The 15,779-nt window shown below is 43.0% G+C and overlaps 1 protein-coding gene and 1 long non-coding RNA gene across 2 annotated transcripts; one reads left to right on the forward strand and one right to left on the reverse strand.

The window, feature by feature from the left end:
* Positions 1-205: 205 nt before the first annotated feature.
* LOC108675541 lies at positions 206-4,894 on the reverse strand. The gene is made up of 4 exons (XR_001931115.2): positions 4,734-4,894; positions 3,746-3,865; positions 1,199-2,813; positions 206-1,061 (listed from the first exon to the last, which is right to left on the reverse strand). It is a non-coding gene; the product is annotated as an uncharacterized LOC108675541 (long non-coding RNA).
* Positions 4,895-6,052: 1,158 nt separating this feature from the next.
* Positions 6,053-10,532, forward strand: LOC108675540 (enteropeptidase-like). Its single transcript, XM_018163561.1, has 5 exons — positions 6,053-6,072; positions 6,420-6,661; positions 8,124-8,293; positions 9,550-9,666; positions 10,165-10,532. Exons 1-5 carry the CDS (start codon positions 6,053-6,055, stop codon positions 10,366-10,368), a joined length of 753 nt encoding a protein of 250 aa, XP_018019050.1. The 3' UTR covers positions 10,369-10,532.
* The last annotated feature ends 5,247 nt before the right edge of the window (positions 10,533-15,779 follow it).

Here is a 15,779-nt window from a genome sequence, read left to right on the forward strand (position 1 = left end):
AGTGCTGGTGTCTCAAAACAGTGCTGGTGTCTCAAAACAGTGTTAGTGTCTCAAAACACTGCTGGTGTCTCAAAACAGTGCTGGTGTCTCAAAACATTGCTGGTGTCTCAAAACAGTGCTGGTGTCACAAAATAGTACTGGTGTCGCATAACAGTGCTGGTGTCTCAAAACAGCGCATCGTTGCAGTTAAGGAAAATTAAACACATAAAAGAAATGAGCTCTATTACTTTTTGTAGCAATCATGAAATTGGTCCCTCTGAAGGTGGTCAGTCAAGCAAATAGTTGATAAAATAGAAATACTACATTAAATGCCAAACTGCATGAATGCGATTAATGAAAACATTTCAACAATCATTCTCGACAAATATTTTGGACAACATTTTTCCGATTGATGACATAGATAAAAATGAACCAACAATGAGAATGCCTACGTGGTGAAATAGAGCGGAGCAAAACTGAGTACGGGTTTGGTAGATACAGAGGTTATTGGTAGAGAGGTTATTCTGCACTAAACTACGATGCAAGCTACAGAAGCATTACAATCATTCCAAATAAAAAATTGCATAAATAATAAAAATGAGCGATGGCACATTATATCAAATTTCAAAATTATGACAGTTCCATTTGTGCATGTGAATAGGATGACAGTTTCATTGGAATGAAAGTACCAGTCAGTATGAGGTGAGACCGTGGACTGAATAAAAACAGGATATGAAGATGTTTTTCAGGGATTAAAGTGAATGTTCAAGTTTGTTGTTGTTTGGCTGTTGCGAATCATCAACGAGTTTCACGTATGAGAAGACGATGTAACTAAAGTCATTAGAGAAAGTTCATCGAAATAGGCTTGCAGATTTGCTAGCCATCCATACCCTACACGTTATGGACAATTTTAACTAGCTATCCATACCCTGCACGTTACGGACAAGGTTAACTAGCCATACAAATCCTGCATGTTACGGACAAGGTTAACTAGCTATCCATACCCCTGCACGCTACGGACAAGGTTAACTAGCCAACCATACCCGGCACGTTACGGACAAGGTTAACTAGCCATCCATACCCTGCTCGTTACGGACAAGGTTAACTAGCCATCCGTACCCTGCACGTTACGGACAAGGTTAACTAGCCATCCGTACCCTGCACGTTACGGACAAGGTTAACTAGCCATCCATACCCTGCACGTTACGGACAAGGTTACCTGCACGTTAAGGACAAGGTTAACTAGCCATCCATACCCTGCACGTTACGAGCAAGGCTAACTAGCCGTCCGTACCCTGCACGTTACGGACAAGGTTAACTAGCCGTCCGTAACCTGCACGTTACGGTCAAGGTTAACTAGCCGTCCGTACCCTGCACGCTACGGACAAGGTTAACTTGCCATCCATACACTACAAGTCTGGACAAGGTTATCACGCATGACTACCGCACGCTAAGGTCAAAGCTATGTACTTTTCTTCAACAGGCATTTCAATCTCCGGCGCGATCTTACCGAGGTATGGCGAAGGAATAGTGAAAAATGGAGAGTATGGGAACTATCTTGAAAAGGAAGCACTACAGCTTATGAGTTACATCTTAGGAATTATAACTAAAGATTATGAGTTATTTCTAAACCTTAAAAAGATACAACTAACATTAAAAGCTCTAAGCAAAATAAGTCGCGAAAGTTTGGCAGTAAAGGCACTTCAGAAGCGCAGCTTATGGCACCTAAGTTAGGCCTAGTCTTCATCTTATTTAGGCCTATTATTTATTTAAGTTTAAACCTGCGCACATGTGAGTGTTGTTAGTTTGATTGTGTTAGTTGTACAGGTATTTGAAGATTTGATGATTCACTTTATTTCATCTGCAACGTCGACCTTTGCAACCAAGACTATTCGATTGATACAAGATCTGTCAAGATAGTCTAAAGTTGCTGAGGCTAGCAATCGTCCACTTACACTGATTACTGACCATTGATGTCTGCTGACACTGACTGCTGACCATGGTTGTCTGTTGACTTGGGAACAGAATTAGAGCCATACAACGAAGGGCTTAAAGTAGCATGGCATGTCGCCTGCACTTAGGCACCTAAAGAGCTCTGAAGCTAGATGAAAGAGGCAACTAAAGAGCTCGGACACCAGATGACAGAGGCACCTAAAGAACTCGGACACTAGATGACAGAAGCACCTAAAGAGCTCAGGCACTATTAACACCAACTGACGGAAGCACAAATCAACTCTGGCACTAGATTCCTTGAGATCTAGTCGCACGTTGCACTAAGGGATGAGTTAAGATGAGACAAAAAATGGCTCAAGAGATTCAACGAACCCTTAGTAGTGAATATCCAGGCCGCCCGACAAACGCAAACATTTATGTACAAATTAATACTATTGCTGGTACTTGAGTTTAACCTAGCCATGCTGCCGGTGAGGTCCTAGACCTGCAGAAAAACTTCAGGTCTTAACCATGCCGCTGGTAAAGCAGGTGAGTTGCAGGGTTTAAACCCATAGCTGGTGCAGAACCGTTAGGGCAGGAGCAGTGCATGTAGAGCTCCTGGTTAATCAGAAATGCTGCACGACATATCCCAGCAGCCCTGATAAGGTAGGATTGCTGCAAGGCTCAACCCTGCTGCTGGTAGAGCCTGATAAGGTAGGATTGCTGCGAGGCTTAACCCTGCTGCTGCAGGTGAGGTCCTTGGTAAGGAAGTTGTCCTGCCAGCGTACAAGATCTGCAGCAGAAGCGGGCGTAGTAGCTGTTATTGCAGTACTGCGCTCGCACGATCAGTTCGCAGTTCGCGAAGAAGAAGTTGTCCAAGCAGCTGGGGTCAACTAAGATGCCTGGAGAGAGAGAAATGAGTCAGATGTTTGTGGCATAGGAAGAGATCAAAGTATCGATGAGCATATATGCGTCCAAGGTTTGTATGAAAGAGTTTAAATTCAAGGAATTGATCAGGGGCCATACTTTCAAAACTCGCTAAGTTAACATAAGTACTTACGCTCTATTTTCTTGCCTACGATTGGTGGATTTTGCTTGGCTAATGCTTGCTTTTTTGGCTAATGAACTTACGACCTCTTAATTTTTTTAGGTATGGCGCTGGAATATTGGCTTAAAAGTGTATGGTCATACTTTTGATGGAATAAGGCTATGTCGATGTATTGGTAATATGGAATGTGGTTAGGGTATTGATTAAATAACGCTTCATCAAAGCTTTAGAAGCAAATAGTATATACAGGGTAATGTTGAAAACGAGGATGACCCGAAGGAAAGAATGTGAAGAACGTTACTGATGGCTTGAGTTGCGGTAAGTGCCAAAGACATGAAGAGTAGTAAAAGTGTTTATTATACTGGGATAAAATTATTTATTCACAGGTTGTGGTTAAGATATTGTTGACCAGATGGACGATCAGGGCATCGGAGACATAATAATGGGTTGAAAAGTACACTGTTCGACAAAACAGTGAAAAAACGGTCTTAACAGCGTTCTAGCAACCAGCCGCCCGTGTAAATAAACCGTTTTGCCGTTTTCTCAGCTGTTACACGGGTTTCTAGCGTAAAATTGGAATAAAAACAGCATTAATGGTGTTTATTTTCACTTGCCGGCCGGTTACTGAGACGCCAGTAATACCGTTTAATGGTGGTTTTTCCAACAAAGCATCCATAATAATAATAATAAAAGCCGTTTCAGCGTTTGGTAGGCCATAGGCCTGTCGCCGATTCTTAACATCGCAGAAAATTCGCAGCATTTTGCGGTCTCGAACACACAACTCACCCTCGACGTTGACGTCAGTACTGCTAGACGCGCTGCCGTACAGGTTGAGGGCTGCACAAGAGTATTGGCCACTGTCCTCCTTCGTCACGGACACGATGGTCAGCAGGTGGACGGTCTCCCCTGAGACAATGAAATAGTCAGTGGTCAGCAGGCGGACGGTCTGCCCTGAGACAATGAACTAGTCAGTGGTCAGCAGGTGGACGGTCTCCCCTGAGACAATGAAATAGTCAGTGGTCAGCAGGCGGACGGTCTCCCCTGAGACAATGAACTAGTCAGTGGTCAGCAGGTGGACGGTCTCCCCTGAGACAATGAAATAGTCAGTGGTCAGCAGGTGGACGGTCTCCCCTGAGACAATGAAATAGTCAGTGGTCGGTCCACGTGATCGGTAGTCATCCAAAAAATAGCTGAAAATAATGATTTGGGACACGATATATACATAAGAATGTCACAGTTAATTAGATTGATTTCTCGCTGGATATCTTTTCTCGCCCAATCGTGTGCGCAAGTTACTGCCGTTTACAACTGTCGTTTAATCAAAAAACTTCAACGGATCAACGTTTCTGGTAAAAAGATTGATTTTAGTGATGTAAACTGATAGGTTCTCAATTTGATTGTTTTCAGATTGTTTTTTTTTTCATGGACTAGAAATTTTTCATCAACGTAGGATGTGAACTTAAATTTCCCAATTTAATATGAAATGTACAATTTTTTCATGAAATGCATGACACCAGATTTCAACTCATCCAGCGAGATAAGAATATCAGAATACCCAACTCTACCACAACACACCAGTAATTAGTCATACACCACCATACGCAGTATTCATTCATTCTTTATTCACGCAGGATCATACAAAAAAATTCATAAGAAGAAAATGGCAAAAATTTTGAGAAAAAATACAAAATGCTTCCATGTGAATGCCCATATAAGCTAAAAAGCCTCACAGGCGAAATTCACTTTCTATAAGTAACCCCGCAATCCTCATCACCTTGGCTCAGCAGGACCCGGTCGGTAGCTTGCAGTGGTTGGCTGTCCTTGTACCAGGTGATGGACGGCGGTGGTTGTCCCACCACTTCGCAAGTCAGCGTCAGGTTCTGGCCAGGGGCCAGCGTGGGTTGATCCGTGCGGATAAGCGCCCGAAGAGGGACTGAGGGAAGCAAAGGTTAGAATTCGCGCAGCGACCGGGAAAAAGAGTGGAAGGTGGGTGGGTATATGCAGGGAAACTGGGAAGGGAACTGGGTATATGCAGAACTGGGTATATGCAGAACTGGGTATATGCAGAACCATGTATATGCAGGGAAACAACCCTCCCCTTGCACTATACATACCACCCTCCCCCTGCACTATACCTCCCTCCCTTTGCCCATTTACCCTTGTTTACCCTCACCATCATTCTCCATACATTCCACCGCCCGTTTACCCTTATAATATCAGTCTGCTCATATCGCAATTTCACAAGGAATTTAAAAGCAAAGAAAACGTCAATCAATTTCGCCATGTCGATATTGAAAACTTTTCGAAATCCATCATCAGTGCGACAATCTAAAAATTAATAAAATTATTTTATAAGTCAAAATTCTAAGAAGATAAGAAAATTCTAAGAACAAAAAAATGCTAGACCTTGTTTAGGGTTTATGTCTGTCTTTAAATTTTGAGTTATAAAATTATTTTAATCATTTTTTAGATTTTCGAACTGATGATGGAGCTGGACTTTGAAACATTTTCATGTCGATATGTTGAATTTGCTTGACGTTTTATTTGCTTTTAAATTTCGTTTACCCTTTTATACCCTCACTATATATTAGGAAGCATAGACATGGCAGCGAAGGTTATACCCTTTTTTATCCTCACTATCCTCCATATCAGAAAGTATAGACATGGCAGCGAAGGTTATACCCTTTTTTATCCTCACTATCCTCCATATTAGGAAGCATAGACATGGCAGCGAAGGTTATACCCTTTTTTATCCTCACTATCCTCCATATTAAGAAGTATAGACATGGGCCCATACCTTAAAAAAAATGTTAAGAGATCGTAAGTTCATCAGCCAATCATTGACGGCCTTTCAAGCAAAATCCACCAATCATAGACAAGAAAATAGTGCGTAAGTACTTACGTTCACTTAGCGAGTTTTGAAAGTATGGCCCATGGCAGCGAAGGTTATACCCTTTGTTATCCTCACTATCCTCCATATTAGGAAGCATAGAGAGGTTATAAAGGCCCCAAATAGGACGGCAAAAAATCGTCATAGCGGTATTTCCAGAGGCCAGAGTTCACTCTTGGTCTCCATAGAAATGAGATGCTACCATGATAGCCGTGCTGACTGTGTAATTTACCTGCAAAAAACAATTTACTAAGCTCAACCGTCATCAAACTCATTTAAAATAAATGAATTTTTATTTAAAGAACTCAGCCTTATGTTCTTATCCAAAATTTTTTTCTTTATTATCAAGGTGATCTTAGATGCCATTTTTGAGTGGTAACTCATTAAAATCGATCGTTGATATGCTGTGATGTTCATTGGTGTCAGTCATTTTCTTCTAAAAAATATTTGGATTGGAAAAATGATGTAAAATATTTCAATAATATAATAATATTAATAATGAACGCTAGCTACACGCACGACGTAGCGCTGCTACAGCTACACCCACCCATTAACCCCTCCTTCCCCCAGCTACACCCACCCATTAACCCCTCCTTCCCCCAGCTACACCCACCCATTAACCCCTCCCTCCCCCAGCTACATCGACGCTAGCTACACCCACGACGTAGCGCTGCTACAGCTACATCAGGCCGTGCCCTACACGGACTACGTCCGGCCGGTGTGCCTCCCCCCACCCCACTACCCCATCACGGACGGACGGCGATGCACACTCGTGGGCTGGGGACAGCTGTTCGAGGCGGGCAAGATCTTCCGTGAGTCTAGCTTAGCTTATCTTATCTTATCTTATATTATGCTATTAAATTTTATTATCTTATCTTATCTTAACTAGTGGGCTGGGGACAGCTCAGTCGTGGGCGGAAGCGAAGCCTATATAAAGGCTAGCAACCTTAAGTAAAGCTTAAGGTTGCATTTCTAGCATTTTATATTATATTCCGTGAGTCTATCTTATCTTATTATATTTATAGTATCTTCTCGTATCATATTTTACTTTAATTACCTTATCTTATTCTATTTGTAGTATCGTAGCCTATCTTATATTACCTTAGTTATCTTATCTTATTCTATTTATAGTACTTTTGAGTATCTTATATTCCTTAAGTTATTTATCTTCTTCTGTATATAGTATCTATGGTATCTATATATAGTATATTACACACATTACGCCATTATCTTATGGAGTGAATATCGAGACTTCCATTCATATTCCATATGCTATTAAATATATAACAATACCTACATATCTACTGACCCCTTATGTTATGAAGCATGTAAATAAATAACTTTATTCATATGTATATAAATATATATATTTATATTACTAATATGATGACATTCTTCTTAACATCATGCATACCAACCCCAAACAAAACCTAACCTAATCTAACCCCCAATGAGACCCAGCCCTTCATCTCTAGCCTATCCTAGCCTAACCTAACCTAATATTACCTAACTTAACCTGAAGTAACCTAACCATACCTAATCTAACTACCCCCCAGCTGACAGCCTGCAGGAGATTAAGGTAAAGTTAGGTTGCCTAACTTAACCTAACCTAGCCTAACCAAACCTAAACTAACCTAACCTAACCTAACCTAACCTAGCCTAACCAAACCTAAACTAACCTAGCCCAACCTACCCTAACCTAACCTAACCTAACCTACCCAATCCCAGCTGACAGCCTGCTGGAGGTTGAGGTTAGGGTAGCCTAACTTAACCACACCTAGCCTAATCAAACCTAACCTAACCTAGCATAACCTAACCCCCAACATGACCTAGTCCTTAATCCCTAGCCTAACCTGACCTAACCTAACCTAACGTAACCGAACCTAGCCTAACCTAACATAACTTACCTATCCTATTTAAAAGTATCTAAACCTAACCTAACATTACGTAGCCTAACCTAACTTAACTTAACCTAACATAACTTAACCTAATCTACCCTAACCTAACCTAACCTACTCTAACCTAACCTACCCTAACCTAATCTAACCTAGCCTAACCTAACCTAACCTAACCTGATATTACCTACCCTAACATAACCATACCTAACCAAACCGAACCTACCCTAACCTAACATAACCTAACCTGACCAACCACTTCCCTAACCTAACCTACCCTAACCTAATCTAACCTAGCCTACCCTAACCTACCCTACCCTAACCTAACCTACCCTACCCTAACCTACCCTACCCTAACCTGACCCACCCCACCCCCCAGCTGACAGCCTGCAGGAGGTGGAGGTGCCGCTGATCAGCACGGCAGAGTGCCAGCGGCGCACGCTCTTCATGCCGCTGTACCGCGTCACCCAACACATGTTCTGCGCGGGGTACCTGCGTGGGGGACGCGACGCGTGTCTGGGGGACAGCGGGGGACCTCTCATGTGCCAGGTACACAGGACCCGTTAACGGACGACTAACAACCAACTAACAGGTTACTAACAGGAACCCGTCACCCGTTAACGGGCGACTAGCAGGCGACTAACAGGTTACTAACAGGCACCCGTTAACGGGCGATTAGCAGGCGACTAACAGGTTACTAACAGGCACCCGTTAACGGGCGACTAACAGCCAACTAACAGGTTACTAACAGGAACCCGTTATCGGGCGACTAGCAGGCGAACAATAGGTTACTAACAGGCACCCGTTAACAGCAAAAGCAGCTGCGCTGCTACGTATCTCACTTATTATTCATAAAATCTCACATTTTTCGCACACACTGGCCTAACCTCCACACCGCCTGCCACACACACTGGCCTAACCTCCCTACCGCCGGCCGAACATTGGCCTAACCTCCACACCGCCTGCCACACATACTGGCCTAACCTCTACACCGCCTGCCACACACACTGGCCTAACCTCCACACCGCCTGCCGCACACACTGGCCTAACCTCCACACCGCCTGCCACACACACTGGCCTAACCTCCACACCGCCTGCCGCACACACTGGCCTAACCTCCACACCGCCTGCCACTCACACTGGCCTAACCTCCACACCGCCTGTCACCCACACTGGCCTAACCTCCACACCGCCTACCACCCACACTTGCCTAACCTCCACACCGCCTGCCACTCACACTGGCCTAACCTCCACACCGCCCACCAGCCAAACTGGCCTAACCTCCGCACCGCCTGCCGCACACACTGGGCTAACCTCCACACCACCTGCCGCACACACTGGCCTAACCTCCATACCACCTGCCGCACACACTGGCCTAACCTCCACACCGCCTGCCGCCTACACTGGCCCTACCTCCACACCGCCTACCACACACACTGGCCTAACCTCTACACCACCCACCACTCACACTAGCATAACCTCCACACCGCCTGCCGCCCACACTAGCCTAACCTCCACACCGCCTGTCACCTACACTGTCCTAACCCCACCCACACCCACACTAGCCTAACCCCCACACCGCCTGTCACCCACACTGCCTTCTCGTATTGATTACTAAATCCTTGCTGGCGTATTAAGTGCTTTGGATGACGTATGTTTGTACTGGATCTAATAGCACAAGTGACTACTTGTGCTATTAACGATTAACTATGGATTAAAGACTATATATATCATAAACTGATTATACTATAATAGCATAATTGATTATACTATTGACATTATACTCTCATCCCCCACCCCCACAGGAGGCAGACGGGCGGTGGGTGTTGGTGGGGGTGACAAGCAACGGCTACGGCTGCGCCAGACCCAACAGACCAGGCGTCTACACGAAGGTTACAGCCTACAGCTCCTGGATACACCAGGTGTGTAGCGTGTTACAGCCTATATCTTCTCCCCAGCTAATTCCCATTTCCTCCTAATAAGCTTCGTAGGACTTCGTAGTCCACGGTCAAGCTGATGCGACGCCTTCGTCGTCCTCCGTCTCCGAGTCGTCGCTAGGCAGGTCACTTCGCCCTCGGGTCCCGGATGTAACGTTGGACGTGTTCAGTATATATGCCCTCCTTTGGGCCAGCTGCTGCAAGATGCTGTTGCTTGTCACTTGCTGAGGGTAGTTTTTCATGACTGGTCAATCCGGGATCTTATTCAGAAACTAATATATGTAGTCCAAAGTCAAGCTGATGCTCCGCATTCGTCGTCCTCTGTCCCCAAGTCGTCGATAGGCGAGTCTCCTCTAACCTTTTCCGCCCTTATTCAGAAACTAATATAGTCCAAGGTCATGCTGATGCTCCGCCTTCGTCGTCCTCTGTCTCCAAGTCAGCGATAGGCATGTCTCCTCTAATCTCCCTCCCTCCCTCCTGCAGGTTCTCTCTCTGGGTGGCAGCGGGTCGGTGGTGCCTGTGGAAGCGCCCCCCTGCGCAGGTCTGCGGTGTGCTCTGGGCGCCTGCGTCCCGCCAGACCGAATCTGCGACCGCCACCCGGACTGCAGCGACGGCAGCGACGAGCGTAACTGCCGCCACTCCGCCGCCTTCCTTGAGAACAACTCAACGCTGAGCGGCGGCCGATGAGGTGGATAGGAAAGAGGGAACCAGAACAGACGACGCGACTGAAGAAGCTCCCTAACAAAATTTAGAGCCGAGGGCGGCTCTGGACTAAGGAACGCCTAAGACTCGGGAAGCATAGTCCACCATGCAGCTTCCCCATGTCCGCTTTTTGGTCTACATTCCGGTCCCCGAATCAGACAGCTACAAGCGCCTGGTACTTATATTCTGCCAACTCTTGCCCTACTCTCAGGAGACCATAAAGTCGGCCAGGAGGTTCTGACTAGTCGCTGATTGCGATCAGTTGGCCAACTGACCCAGAATAACTCTAACGCGAACATAGCGACTCTGAGGCGTAGGCTGAAGCATGCCCCGAATTTTGTTAGGAGGCGGCGACACAACTGACGTCAGCAGTGACTCTACAGCAGCCGTTGATGACCCACTTTAGACTCAACCGCAGCAGTTAATGACCCACTTTAGACTCCACTGCAGCCGTTAATGACCCACTTAGAGTCAACCGCAGCCGTTAATGACTCACTTTAGACTCAACCGCAGCCGTTATTGACCCACTTTAGACTCAACCGCAGCCGTTCATGACCCATTTTATGCATTATGCTTGATTCATAGCCGTTTTGGAGCCGGAATGCCCACTTTAGCGCCGCATTACAAGCCACCAACTACAGGCTGTCGTCCCCTTCTTCCAATAATAGTATTACTAAGTGCAATTTCTTACTAATTTTATTACTACTTCCCGGCAATTTTATCAAAAGAATAAATAACTTAAAACCTCTGCAAGATGTTGACACGGCCTGTATTGGAAATCTTGTATTAGTTTATGTGAAAATAAGTCGGCTGAAAAAGTCTATTTTCGTCTTAATGAATATAATTTCTGGATAAGCAAAATATTGCAATCTTGTGATTGCTAGTTAAGCACTGTCATAAATTAGCGAAGCTCAAGCTATCCTGAAGCTCAAGCGTTTTTAATTTCGTCTTCAACTAAAGACATGAATGCATTATGGCAGCCAGAAGCATGAACAACACGTCTCACTTGCACGGATGCCAGTGGGCAACTGCCGCTGCGCCGCTAGGCGCGCGTATTTATAACAAGAGCAGCTTATTCCACGCCTGTGCTCCAGGACCTATACTTAAAAAAAATTAAGTGAACGTAAGTACTTACGCTCTATTTTCTTGTCTATGATTAAGTGAACGTAAGTACTTAGTCTCTATTTTCTTGTCTATGATTAAGTGAACGTAAGTACTTACGCTTTATTTTCTTGTCTATGATTAAGTGAACGTAAGTACTTACGCTCTATTTTCTTGGCCATGATTGGTGGATTTTGCTTGAAAGGCCGTCAATGATTGGCTGATGAACTTACGATCTCTTAACTTTTTTGAAAGTCCTGAGCCTATACTTCAAAAAAGTTAAGTGATCGTAAGTTCATCAGCCAATCATTGACGGCCTTTCAAGCAAAATCCACCAATCATAGACAAGAAAATAGAGCGTAAGTACTTACGTTCACTTAAACGTTCACTTAATCATAGACAAGAAAATAGAGCGTAAGTACTAACGTTCACTTAACGAGTTTTGAAAGTATGGCCCCTGGTTGCCGGCCAAAAACTTCACCACTTATTTTTATCAGTGTAATCTGAACAGTGTAAAAATACTGAACATTGTTCGTAGCAATTATATATAAGATTATTAATTCACCGGGGCATTCATATTAGCAGTTAGTTATTTGTGCTGGAATTTAGGGTAGGTTAGGTTAGGTTACTTATCTTCTAGGAACCCTTTAAATTCAGGCTAATCAGCATATAATTGTCATATTTATCACTAATTGGTCTCATACTTATCACCAATTGGCCTCATACTTATCACCAATTGGCCTCATACTTATCACTAATTGGCCTCATACTTATCACTAATTGGCCTCATACTTATCACTAATTGGCCTCATACTTATCACTAATTGGCCGCATATAACCTATTTATCCTAGATAAATACATAGTTATCCTACTCTAGTTAAATAAATTAGTTAAATTGCCCATATATATCCTAATAGGTAGCAGGGTTGAGCGTCTAGAGCGATGTACAGCTAGAGGAACTAGTGAATCTATTTATTACCTAGACTAAATATAGACTAAGCCAGACATACAGTGACACTAGTGCTAGTTTGCAAGCTACGTATTACTTACTTAAGGCTCCTACTCAAGTTAATAACTTAAAACTCTTACTCTCATTTCTTACTTACTTTGAACTACGTCTTAATTTCTTTCTTACTTATAAGCCAAGGTTTTTTTATTAACTTTTTATTTTTTTATTTACTTTATATTTTTTATTAACTATTTTTTATTAACTACCAATAGCCAAGACTAGACACTAGCCAACGAAGAATGACATGCTAGTTTACTAGTTTAGGTCTCCTACAAACTAGGTGGTTAACTAGTTTACTTGCTGCTAATACGTGCATGATACTAGTAGTTAGTGCTAGTTCGGATGTTTGTCACTTACAAGACATGTAGATAAATAATAGAATATATAGGAGTGATGTTATGGTATGTTTCTATAGTTACGAACCACACCATCGTCATATACAAACTAGGTGGTTAACTAGTTTACTTGCTGCTAATACGTGCATGATACTAGTAGTTAGTGCTAGTTCGGATGTTTGTCACTTACAAGACATGTAGATAAATAATAGAATATATAGGAGTGATGTTATGGTATGTTTCTATAGTTACGAACCACACCATCGTCATATACAATCACCACAACCACCACCACCACCACCTGNTTATAGTAATGGAACATGTCCGAAAAAAGTTGAACTTAAATTGAACTTCGTCTCATATAACAGCGTTCACTTTATAGTAATGGAACATGTCCGAAAATAGTTGAACTTAAATTGAATTTCGTCTCATAAAACAACGTTCACTTTAAAGTAATGGAACATGTCCGAAAATAGTTGAACTTAAATTGAACTTCGTCTCATATAACAGCGTTCACTTTATAGTAATGGAACATGTCCGAAAATAGTTGAACTTAAATTGAACTTCGTTATGTACGTATAACAGCGTTCACTTTACAGTAATGGAACATGCCCGAAAATATCCGGAAAATACTTCAAAATACTATATGAATTATATTTGACTGAAATGGCGCATGTAAAAGGTGTTAGTAAATAAAAATTTATACACACTGGGTAAACATTATATATAATAAATAATACATTATATATAATATATAATATAATATATATTATATTATAAGCACTCCGTAGGACTTGCCCTTCAAGTCTATAATTATCCTTGCTGCTCGTACATGAAAAATCTAAATTTATGTTCATTTTAGCGCATTTTCTCATTTATTGAAAAAAGGCACTATTGTGCTCGTCATGTCCGTCCGCCTGTCTGTCCGTCCGTCCGTCTGTCCGTCCGTCTGTCCGTTTGTCTGTCCGTCTGTCAGTCTGTCCGTCCGTCCGTCCGTCCGTCCGTCTGTCAGTCTGTCTGTCTGTCTGTCCGTCCGTCCGTGACTTCACGTATTCGTCGAAGACAAAAATGCGCTCTCTGTCACTCACTGCAGTGAGTACTGAGTTATATTTTTTCAAGTTTCGGTGACCACAAGACGTTTCGACTTGGGACTTACATCTCAACAGTTCATAATTGAATAAATTATTGATATTTAAGAATTATGAACTCGATAAGCATGTTATAAAATTGAACATTCAGGTCAAATTACGCTGAAAATCATATTTTCCAGTTTTATAGCAACTTTAGAAATTATTCTTCTCAAAATATTTTTAGATGTATTTATTTTAGGTAAATAATGATCTTATGAAGCAATCGTAGTCGTATAACGAATTTATAACAGTTTTTTAATACACAATATTGGGCAGCATACCCAGCAATAACATCCCAGTTAAAATTTTGAGCCGAGACCGGCGCCGGGTTTAGCCGGGCTGGTCGCGCTTTAGCAGGATGGAGCCGCGAAACTATAACCGGCCATTTATCCCTAAAACTGCGCTGCGCCATGGCTGATACAGAGACAAAATTCTAGCAGCTCGGCAGAGACGGAACTCTGCGCTGTTTTAGCGCTGGTACTTGGGATTGCCCGGCAGGGAGCTGTACAGAGCAGATACGCNGCCCCAGAGCAGGCGTTGGGCAGGTTTGAGCAGGCGGTGCTCAGTAAGGGCTGCGTGACGGCAGGACAGAGCACACCTGGGCAGGTACTCAGAGGCTAATTAGCGCTGATACGCGGCTGGCGATATCGTCTCTAAAGCGGACATTTCTGCTCTATCGCTGCTCTGTCGCGTCTCTACGTCGGCTCTGCAGCCGGCGACGGCCTGCTCTATTCCCTGCCCTAAATTTTAACTGGGATGAGCAGGGGACAAGCCGACGAGCAAATCGAGACTTGACATGTCACGGAAGATGTCATAGTATGCCATATGCCACAGGATGCCATGTGTCACAGACTCACAGTATGGCTAGTATGCCATATGTCACAGGATGCCATGTGTCACAGTATGCCATGAGTCACAGACTCACAGTATGGCTAGTATGCCGTATGTCGCAGGATGCCATGTGTCACAGTATGTCATGTGTCACAGACTCACAGTATGCCATATGCCACATGATGCCATGTGTCACAGTATGCCATGTGTCACAGTATGCCATGTGTCACAGTATGCCATGTGTCACAGACTCACAGTATGCCCTATGTCACAGGATGCCATGTGTCACAGTATGCCATGTGTCACAGACTCACAGTATGCCATATGTCACAGTATGCCATCAAACGTTTTCTACCTCATTGTTTCAGAGAAATTTTTCGATGGTAAACTTCACCAAAAAGCAGAAAAAGAAATATTATGGAGTACAGATTATAAAATCTTTTATATATCTCATAAATATCATAAGGTAAAGAACCCAGAAACTGCTCACTACTGAAAGCCTTTGAAAAATCCTTTTAACCTGTTTAATTAAACTTAATTAAACCTGGAACTGACTTTTTTATTTTAGTTATTCATCTATTTACAACGTTATTTTAACGCCAACAACGTTGGAGCTCAATATATATATATACTTACATGGCCATTTAAAGTAGACTTCTTTTTTAGGTAACACCAATGTTTACTATCCAAACGGACCACAAGCCACCATTATTTCTTCGCCTATTATTATGATTTTATTATAATGTTTATAATATTATTATAAATTTATTATTTGCATTATACATACCACTATTTAAAGTTGAACCTGTCATGGTCATACCTCTCAGTCCATCATAGTTGTCGTATCCCTCATGCCCCGACATACTCCACCCTAACACAGTTCTTCTTACAGACTATACACTATACATACTATATATACAGCACTATACATACCACCCTCCCCTTGCACTATACATACCACCCTCCCCTTGCACTATACATACCACCCT

The sequence above is a fragment of the Hyalella azteca genome, unplaced genomic scaffold (assembly GCF_000764305.2).
Source record: "Hyalella azteca isolate HAZT.00-mixed unplaced genomic scaffold, Hazt_2.0.2 contig9956, whole genome shotgun sequence".
NCBI classification, from domain to species: Eukaryota; Metazoa; Arthropoda; class Malacostraca; order Amphipoda; family Hyalellidae; genus Hyalella; species Hyalella azteca.